The sequence below is a fragment of the Monoraphidium neglectum genome (assembly GCF_000611645.1).
Source record: "Monoraphidium neglectum strain SAG 48.87 unplaced genomic scaffold scaffold00474, whole genome shotgun sequence".
NCBI classification, from domain to species: domain Eukaryota; kingdom Viridiplantae; phylum Chlorophyta; class Chlorophyceae; order Sphaeropleales; family Selenastraceae; genus Monoraphidium; species Monoraphidium neglectum.
In genome coordinates, this window is record NW_014013154.1 from 1 (window position 1) to 9,115 (window position 9,115).

General features: G+C 65.3%; 2 protein-coding genes across 2 annotated transcripts in view; both read left to right on the top strand.

Annotated features, from left to right (window-relative positions):
• Nucleotides 1–1,394: 1,394 nt before the first annotated feature.
• MNEG_3675 (Protein cobW) lies at nt 1,395–6,132 on the top strand (the record flags this gene model as incomplete). Its single annotated transcript, XM_014047845.1, has 11 exons — nt 1,395–1,503; nt 1,758–1,833; nt 2,087–2,165; nt 2,436–2,567; nt 2,696–2,908; nt 3,130–3,324; nt 3,575–3,607; nt 3,948–4,470; nt 4,798–4,989; nt 5,452–5,558; nt 5,827–6,132. 11 exons carry the CDS (start codon nt 1,395–1,397, stop codon nt 6,130–6,132), a joined length of 1,965 nt encoding a protein of 654 aa, XP_013903299.1.
• Nucleotides 6,133–8,290: 2,158 nt separating this feature from the next.
• The window catches only part of MNEG_3676 (hypothetical protein), a gene marked incomplete at both ends in the record, with an annotated part of 2,168 nt that continues 1,343 nt past the window's right edge, over nt 8,291–9,115 (top strand). Inside the window, 2 exons of the mRNA XM_014047846.1 lie at nt 8,291–8,416; nt 8,868–8,952. Coding sequence (XP_013903300.1) covers nt 8,291–8,416; nt 8,868–8,952 — 211 coding nt within the window. The remainder of the gene's footprint in view (nt 8,417–8,867; nt 8,953–9,115) is intronic.

Below are 9,115 nucleotides of genomic sequence, written 5' to 3' on the forward strand. Positions count from 1 at the left end.
GCCCCCACACAGATACACCCACCCACCAGCAGCTTGTCGCCCTCCACGGTGAGCTTGAAGGGGTCAAAGGACCAGGTGTCAGGGTTGGCAGTCACAACGTCCTAGAAGGGGGGGGGCGGTTGCGGATGCGCAAGAGTGAGAGGCTGAGGGGTACATAGTATGTGTGCATGTGTGCATTTGTGTGCGCGAGCACGTGTGTGTGTGTGCGCACGTGCGCATGTGTGTGTGCGCGCGTTGAGGAAGAGAAAAGGGTGCCGCAGGGCGAGGCGAGGAACAGTGATGGGTGGTGAGTTCCACCCCCATCCGCCTCGGCATGCTTCCGCGTGGTACAAAGGGCGAACATTGCGTGGGCAGACGCAACCCCCTTGGCGCCCGACACGCCGCCAGGTCAGCACACCCACCAGATGGCAGCCCACGAGCGACACCACGGCGTCTGTGGTGCCAGGATACTCCACCATCACGTTGCTGCGGCCCTCCACAAACGCCACCTTCGGGGGCGCGGGGCGATGGCAGCCATGGCGTCATTGCAGATGGGAAGGCTTGGAGGGGTGGCTGGAGAGGGGGGGATTGATGTGGACAGGATCCATGCGCAGGGGTAGGGCGCGCAAGCGTGGCGGGCAAAGGAGGGCAGGGGGCGCGCCTGGGTCACGCGTAGGGGGCCGCCGTTGTCTTCCGAAACGGGCGCCAGGTGCTCAATCACGTGCCGCGCAGCTGCGCGCGGCGTGGGTGGGGGAGCCGGAGGGGGTTGCGTCGGCGCGCCAGGCACGCAGCAGCGGCTGCAAAGGGACCGGTCTGACACACATAAACATAGGCAGGCCGATACTTGTCATTGTGCAACAAGGTTGGCTTGCACCTCCTCTGGCTGCGCAGGTGCCATCAGGACCGCCGCTGCTGTCTTCATGGACCCGCTGCGGTGGCTTCGCTCGGTGCTTGGCCCCCGCACTCCAGAGCAAGGGGTTACACTTACCCCTGTCCTCTGTAGGCACCAGGTCTGGAGGGTTGTTCTGCAGCCATTTGCTCTCCCCTGCGCTCGATGCGTCGGAAGCACGGGTTGGCGTGCAGCGGCGAGACCCAAACGCGTTTGCAGGCTCTGGCTGGCCGCTGGCCGCTCTTCGGCGACGCCGGTACTCGCAGCCCGTCAACGACCGATACTGACCAATCAACTTCTCTAGCAAGCCTAAATAACGCTTAGTGTCCAGTTCCCATGAGGCGAGCGTGGCCATTGTGTGAACTCAAAGAGCTTCCACAGCTGATCTGGCTCATCACACGTCAACGATGTTGTGAGTACACGATCGACATCAATGCCAGATCAGTACAAAAGCGCGCGCATCGAAAACACGAAGTACGGTAGTCGATCTGCTGTCGCAGAGCACACAGCAGTCTGCAGTGAGACAATGGGCACGGCGACGGGGCTTGAGTTGGGGGAAGCAGCCACAACAGCGCTTACTTCTAGATATGAGCAGCACCTGCTGCTGCCGCAGTGGGCGTCCGCAGGCGCACGAGGTGCGGGCGACCTGGCGTCACCACAGCACCAGGGACGGGCCGAGCACCTAGGATCAACGCACGGCCCGCCAACACAGCATGCAACTTGTTGAGCCAAGTCAGCACGCATTTCAAGTTGCTCCAACAGCCAAACCACTGCCCTGGCCACGCTCGCATGGCAGCGGCGCACTCTGCAGCATCAGACCTCAGGCGCATCCAGCATTCGCAAATCGCGCATCGCATACTTTCCCGGCCCCGCGCGCCGCGCCCCGCAGCTGTACCAGCGGTGGTTGTGACGGGATTCCTGGGGTCAGGTAAAACCACCCTGGTGCAGCATTTGCTGGATGCGGGGTGAGCACGCCCTCGGCACCGCTTTGGAACTTGAGAGGGGTGGACAAGGTGGTCAGGGGATGTGTGTGCGTATGTATGTGTTTGGTGGGTGGCAGTGGGTCGCAGTGAGAGCGGCAGCACGCAGCTGCGCGTGAAGAATCCAGGGACCGTGCGCCCATTGTCCCGAAGCATGCCTTTTCTATGCTGCTGGTTGGCCCGACGAGTGGCGATATCCGGCGCAACTAACGCACCCGGCTGCGCGTGCGCTCATCAGGGGCGGCCTGCGCATCGGCGTGCTGGTGAACGAGGCTGGGCACGTGGACGTCGACAGCGCCCTGCTCAACGCGCGGCAGGTGAGACTGATTGTGTTTTCGGCGCATGGGGAAGGGGAGTTGGGGCCGAGAGTGGGGAGGCGGGCGGCGGCAGTAGCAGCACCTGAAAAACGCTGCCCTATGGTAACTAAGGGTCTCGCCGATGCGCCGCGGAGGGGACGCGCGCGTGGCTTGGCTCGACCGCCGCCCCCACCCGCCTGCCCCTTGGCCGATGCGCCGCTGCCCCCTTACCCCTGCCGCCTCAACCGCTACATGCCGCCTCATGCGCCGCGCCGCGCCCCGCCGCGCCAGCGCAACGCAGCGGTGGGCGTGCGGCCCGCGGACCTGTCGGGCGGCTGCGCGTGCTGCGCCGTGTCTGGGGCGTTCGGCGACGCGCTGGCGGCGCTGGTGGGCGGCCGCGCCTACCAGGAGCTCGACCTGCTGGTGAGCTCATGTCTCTTGCTGGGCGTTGTTTCTCACCTTCATGGTAGCTTTGCAGAATTCCGTGCGCCGTTGTGCTGTACAGCAGTTTTGTGTCATGAATGAACATTCATTTACATCGTCTTTTGCAGTTTGCTGTTGCCAGCGTGAACGCGCTGCGCTCTGACAGGGGCGTTGTTGCCCCTTGGGGCTGCGTGTCGACAGGACTGTCGGCGCTGCTCGTTGCTGCCGCTGGCCGCCTGGACTCGCTGCCGCCTTATGTCAGTGTCGCGGGGTCTCAGGGGCTGCACCAGCACACCAGGCGCCCAGCCAAGTGCCACGCGCAGCCGACTGCAGACGTCACTGTGCCCCTGACAGAGGCAGCCGTCACCTGCGGGTGTGCTCGCCCTGCCCACGACAGCAGAGCACATATCAACACACCCCAGCATCACGCAGCACAGCACAGCACGTCACTGCGCAACAGCGCGCGTGAGCGACGCCCCTCCCACACCCCGATTTCCAACCCCGATTTTCAACCCAATCCACCCCCGGTTTCCAACCCCGATATCCGATCCAACCCACACAGCTGGTGGAGACCTCTGGCGCCGCCGACGCGGGGGCGCTGGCTTCCGCCCTGGCCGGGGGCGGGTTCCTGCTGGACTCGGTCATGTGCGTGGTGGACGCAGAGGCGGGGGCCGAGATGCTGCGGGCGGCGGAAGCTGAAGAGGCACCCGGCGGCGGAGGAGGAGGAGGCGGGGTGGGCGGCGTGGCGCTGGCCCAGGTGCGGCGCGGTGGCAGCGCAGCCAGGGCGCGGCCGCGTGGTCAAGCGGGGCGGCGTGGGCCGGGGCAGGGACGTGCTGCGGAGAGCTGCACTGAGCCGGCCGTACGCGGCGCGGGGGCGGTGCTGACGCATGTCCTCATTGTGTCCGGTCCCTCACCAGGGTTGAGGTTTTAGGGTTGATGTATCCTCCGGGCGACATCTGGATTCACCACTTGACCGCGCGACGCCCTGTCAACCCCATGCCTCGCAGCTGCGGGCGGCAGACCTCGTAGTCATCAACAAGGTGAGTGGGCGGGCCCAACGCTGGCACCTTGATCGGGCTGGATGCAGCGACCCCTGCCTTGCGGCGACTGCTGTGTACGGAAACCATCAGACACGGAAGTGAGGTATACGTGGTGTTTTGCATTGAATAGGCCATTCTTCGACGAGGGGGTTTCCTCCTTCCCATTCCCCATTGGCTCACGATCTCGCAAGCTGCAGTCACGACTGCACACTCGCGTCAGACCCTGCCTCGCTGTTTCCCATAACACTCGCTCGACCCATGCGGCGGGAGCCGGCCCATCCCCACTCCCTCCCAACTCCGGCCTGCCCCTGCGCCCCAAAACCCTGCCTCGACACAACAGGTCGATCTGGCCACCCTGGGGCAGATCTCAGATCTTGAGGACGCGCTCCGCCGCATCAACCCCTCCGCGCGGCTCATGCGCTGCCGCTTTGGCCAGGTGCCCCCAGAAACGGCCCTCGGCGCTGCCGACGCGCCGTGCGGCGGCGCCGCGCCTGGCGCGGCGGCGGGGGCGGTGGACGGCGGCATGGCGGCGCCGGAGGCGGCGGCGCCGGGCGGGGGCGCAGGCGACGATGCCACAGTTGGCGGGGGCGGGGAGGGGTTCCTGTCGCACGAGGGGCTGGTCGCTCGGCCGACGCCCCGCACGGGCGCCGGCGCGCGGCCGCGGCCGCGGCTGCTGCGGCAGCAGCAGGGCGAGCGGGCCGGCAACGGCGGCAACGGCAGCTCTGACCACGCCGATAGGCAGCGAGGCGCCGCGCCGGCGCACGCGGTGGCGTTTGAGAGCGTGTCGGTGGTGCTGGAGGAGGCGCCGCTCTGCATGGCGTGCTTCCAAGCCTGGGTGGCCGAGCGGCTGCTGCGCACGCCGGGTGCGGGGCGCCGCAACATCAGCGGGGGCCAAGGGACGGCCCGGGGCGAGCCTGTGTGGCTTTATTCGCGCATTCCTCATTGAAGCGGCGGCGCGCCTCGCTGGGGCTCTGCGGCACGCCAGTGGCCAGGGTCTGGTGTGCCTGAAGCCTGCGTGGCAGGGGCCCCCGTGGCGCCCGCTCCCGCCTCCCCACAGGACAGGGCTGCGCAGGGCCACCTCTCACGACTCGGCTTGTCCTGCGCTTTTTTTTCTCTCATCTCACAATCACTGCATCCCTTGACAAGCCGCCACTCTGCGTCATGCGCCCCACCACCTGCCCCCCCGCCAGGCCTGCTCCGCGCCAAGGGCGTCGTCTGGCTGAGTCAGCGCCGCCGCGCGCGCTACGTCTTCCACCTCTCGGGGCGCGCGCGTGCGGAGTGCCGCGCTGAGGGGCCGTGGCAGGGGCCGCCGGCGACGCGGCTGGTGTTGATCGGGCAGTCTGACGCGGCGGCGGCGGCGGCGACGATGCCGGCGTTGCCGGGTGCGAATGCCGCGAACGGGCACAGCGATACCCACCACCACCACCACCACCACCAGCATCACGATGACCATGACCATCATCACCATGATCATCATCAGCAGCCGCGGCAGCAGGAGCAGCAGCAGCAGCAGCAGCAGCTGCCGCGGCAGGAGCAGGAGCAGCAGCATGAGGGAGAACGGGGCGGCGTGTCGGCTCTTGAAGCGCTCCGCTGTTCGCTGCTTGGCGGCTGCGTCTGGGGCCGCTGCGCCTGCTGCGATCCGGATGCACGCGCGTGCGTGGACGCGGGAGCCGCACCATCCGGCGAGGCAGGCGCCTTTGCGGCCGCCCGAGAGTTTAGGCGGCTGCTGGAGGCTCACCCGCGCCTGCACCTGCTGCCGCCAAACGGCGGCGGCAGCGGCGAAGCCATGGGCGCGCGCACGGAGCGGGCCGTTGGTGTCGCCGGCGCGGGCACGCATGTGGCAGGAGGTGCTGGCAAGGAGAGTGATACGACCTCGCGGGGCGAGGATGATTCAGGGTTGGTGGAGTTCTCGGCTGAGGGGGTGCCCTTGCATGGCGTGGTCGCCGACCTGGTGGGCTGCGGGCGATTTTTTGGGGGGGGGGGCTTGGAGTGTAGCAGTGCCAGGCAGGCCGGGGGTGCAGGTCGCGCGTCGCACGAGCCGTGCGGCAGAGGGCTGTGGCGCCTGTCAGGCAGCTGCGGAACGGACTTCTGCGGAGCGATTTCTCGACTGTGGAAATTGCAACACACAAAGCACCATTACTGACCCGTTTGCCCTTCCATTCTTTTGAGCCCCGGACACACTGCGCCCCCTGCAAACCAAACACGCTTGGCATCCGCAGGTCAACGCCCAGGTCCTGCGCGCCGCCGGCGCGGCCGCGGCCGCCCGTGCCCCCGGCGCGCGCTTCCTCTGCGCGTCTGGCGGCGCCGCGCCGCTGTCGTCCCTCACCGGCCTTGCCGGGGCCGAGCGGCCGGCGGCGGCGCTGCAGGTGGCGTTCCGGCCGTGGGAGGGGGCGCCCGCCGGCGCGGCGGCGTGGGAGGCGCTGGCCGGTGGCGCTGGCGCGGGCGCGGTGCTGCGGCGGGCGTACGCACATGTGACGAGCTGCAAATGCGACGTGGTCGCGGAGATGCGGCTGCGGAAAAACTAACGAGGAGGACGAATCTGGTGTAAACCTCGCTTGCCCGGGTGGAGCCTCGGGGGCAGTGTGAAGGGGGGATTGCATGGAGCGAGCGAGCACGTGCTATATCCAAGCACGTGCATGCGGGTCAGCGCGTGTGCACCCGCCCCCCCCCCACACACACACATACGCACGCACGCACGGACATGCACACGCACGGACATGCATACGCACGGACATACACACGCACATGAACACACCAGGCACAACTTTGCAGCAGTGCAGGAGTTTTTCAGGTCACTACACTCCTCCTCGTTTTGTCCAGCATTCCCCGAGAGGCGCGCCTTTTTCGCGCCGTTGGGACTGGTGACATCTTGGGGGGGGCTGGTGTCACCTGACGATGGCGGCCCTGTTTCATGATTCCCAGGCCCCAACCTCAGGCTCTCAGCTCAGTGGATGTGTGAGTGATCGGAATCATTCATGGATACTACTAGACGAGGCAGGCCACTGCGCACACGAATGGCCCGAAGCGGGGTGCGGCAGCTCGAGCGGCAGGCACAAAAGAAGCCAGCCTGCGTACGGTAAATCATCACCCGACTAACAGAAACCCACACTTGGGATATTGTCGGTATATAGTGTATGGTTGGGAGGTGCAGCACGTGGGGATGATGCGAGCCTTTTTTGGTCAACCCCTGCTTGACTCAATTGACCAGACCATAATGACAACCCATGCGAGCGAACGACTGCCCAAGGGAGGTATGAATACGGGTGTCATACACTGATGGTCTGGTGGCGGGACATGATACATATTTTACATGTACTTTGTGAGGAATGTTGTGTGGGGGGTGGTGCAGCGGTGGGCATGCTGTGATTATGCTTTCCGCAGCTGTTCGGAGGCGCGCGCGCCCCCTTTGCATGGCAATACTTGGCATTTTTGTGTGTAGGAAGCCGCAGCAGAAAATTACCACATCCAGGACTGCTTGAGCTCTTGTTTCTAGGGGCTCAAAGGGACATGAAGACAAAGGGGAACAGGCTGCAACGAGAACACCAGGCAAAGCGTGGTTCTCAGGCAGGGTGCAAGCAAGCAAAGTCATGGATGGTGGATGCAGACGTGTGCCGGTGGTAGCGTGTCAAAGGTGACAAAAAGAGGCTCGCGCGATTGCAAGTTGTGAGGGCAAACTGATGGGTTATAGCAAGCTCAAACCTCCTGCAACACAAGCCATCAGCCAGCCAAAAGTGCCCTCCAAGTCGCCTTGCCCCGCAGTCCTTACACAGCTGTATGAGACCCCCCGTCTGTCAGAGGTCCTAGTTCATTTTTTTGGCAGCGTTTGCACAGTTGTACTGTTGTGTGTACGCGTCTGCAGTCAGCCAATCGCGACGCCGTCGGCACTGCTGGTGGGCCAGGCGGCTCACTAGCATCACACCATGTGACATTCATTGCCATGAAGCAAGGAAGCGCCAGGCTTGGCGAGTTGGTCTTCACGCGGGCAAACCGCTTCCCAAGTTTTGCAGTAAGGCTCACGCGGCCAGCACGCGGACTGCCCTCAGACGCTCTCCACGGGCGAGGCCTCCTTGACGCCACCGGTCGCGGTTGCGGCGCCGCCATCCGCCGCCCTAGCATCGATGGTCGCTGCAGTGCGTGCAGCGGCGTCGCGGAGGGGTGAGCAGTGATTATGAGCAAAAGAAACTCAAACCGCAGCTTATGATATTGCGCCGGACCTGCGTGCGGCGTGATTGAGCAGAACCATTGAGGGACTGGTGACCGCTGGAACTGGTGACACGACTGAAACACTGCCGCCGATGGTGCAGCGGGTGCAGCTTGAACGGGATCCCAAGCACGGCTTTGCAGATACAGTATTGAGGTAATTTTGTCAAAGTCCTGCTTAAGAGACGACATCACACACACTCTTAGTGGATCCTCGCTGACAGTGTAGATCACCGTTTGCACTCGGGTGTGTGAAGCGTTTCGTGCAATGCTAGGTCGCTCGATACAGCAATGAGCTTTCAATGCTCTTTCAGCCTATGACGCTACAGCCCAGCACGCGCGGCCGCCGCCGCTTCGCTCACTCGCCGCTGTGTTGCTGCACTGATGCTGCCGCTGTGCCACAGGTCCCCACTTTCCCCTCAGCTCCCAACTGCGTGGCTGGCGGGCCCTTGAGACATCCAATTCAGCAGCGGCGCCGCCGCCATGACAGACTATGCAGGGGAGCAGGAGATGGAGCTGGAGGCGCTCGAGGCCATCCTAATGGATGACCTGTCAGAGTACGAGGGCATGCTGCCGCCAGGCTGGACAACCCACGGGCAGACGTACAAGGTGCGGAGCGTGGCACAGCCCGCAGCGGTGGCGGCGGCAGCGCCAGGGTTTCGGCGCGATGGCCGTCGTGTGGGAAAGGGGACGTTTGGGGCTGGGGTGCAGCATGGTGGGTGGGGGAGCAGCTTGGGGGGTTGCCGCGTGCTCAGCGTCGTGGAGTCATACAGGCAGCAGGAGGTCATGGAATCAAAATAATTCATAGCGTTGCCGAGGCGGGTGCCGGCACAGAGGTAGCGGATGGGACTAGGCCTGATGACGAACCTGCCCATGAAGGGCGGTCGCAGCCGCAGCGCCAGCTGGTGGCCGCCTCCGCTGCCCCCAGGGCGGGGCGCTGGCCGGCGCCCGCGGCCTGGCGGCCTGGCGGCGCGCCTCGGCTCTTGGCTCGGTCTATCTCACCTGCACGCACATCACGACCCATCCCGCCGCCTCCAACGCCCGGGACCCACCACCTCAGGTCCATATTCGGCCAACTGAGGAGATGGATGGCGACGACGGCGGCGCTGGCGATGACGAGCTAGAGCTGGAGCTTCTCTTTGCGCGTGAGGGGCTGCGGGGAGTTACAGGGTCGCCCTCTGCCCACCGTTTAACGAGGGGGGGGGGGCACAGACACCAGAGCAGCGGCTCAGCGGGGCAGGGGGTCAGTGGCGCTTGCTGGGTCAGCAACGTGTACGGGTGCCGCGGCGGGGCAGGGCGGGGTGGGGG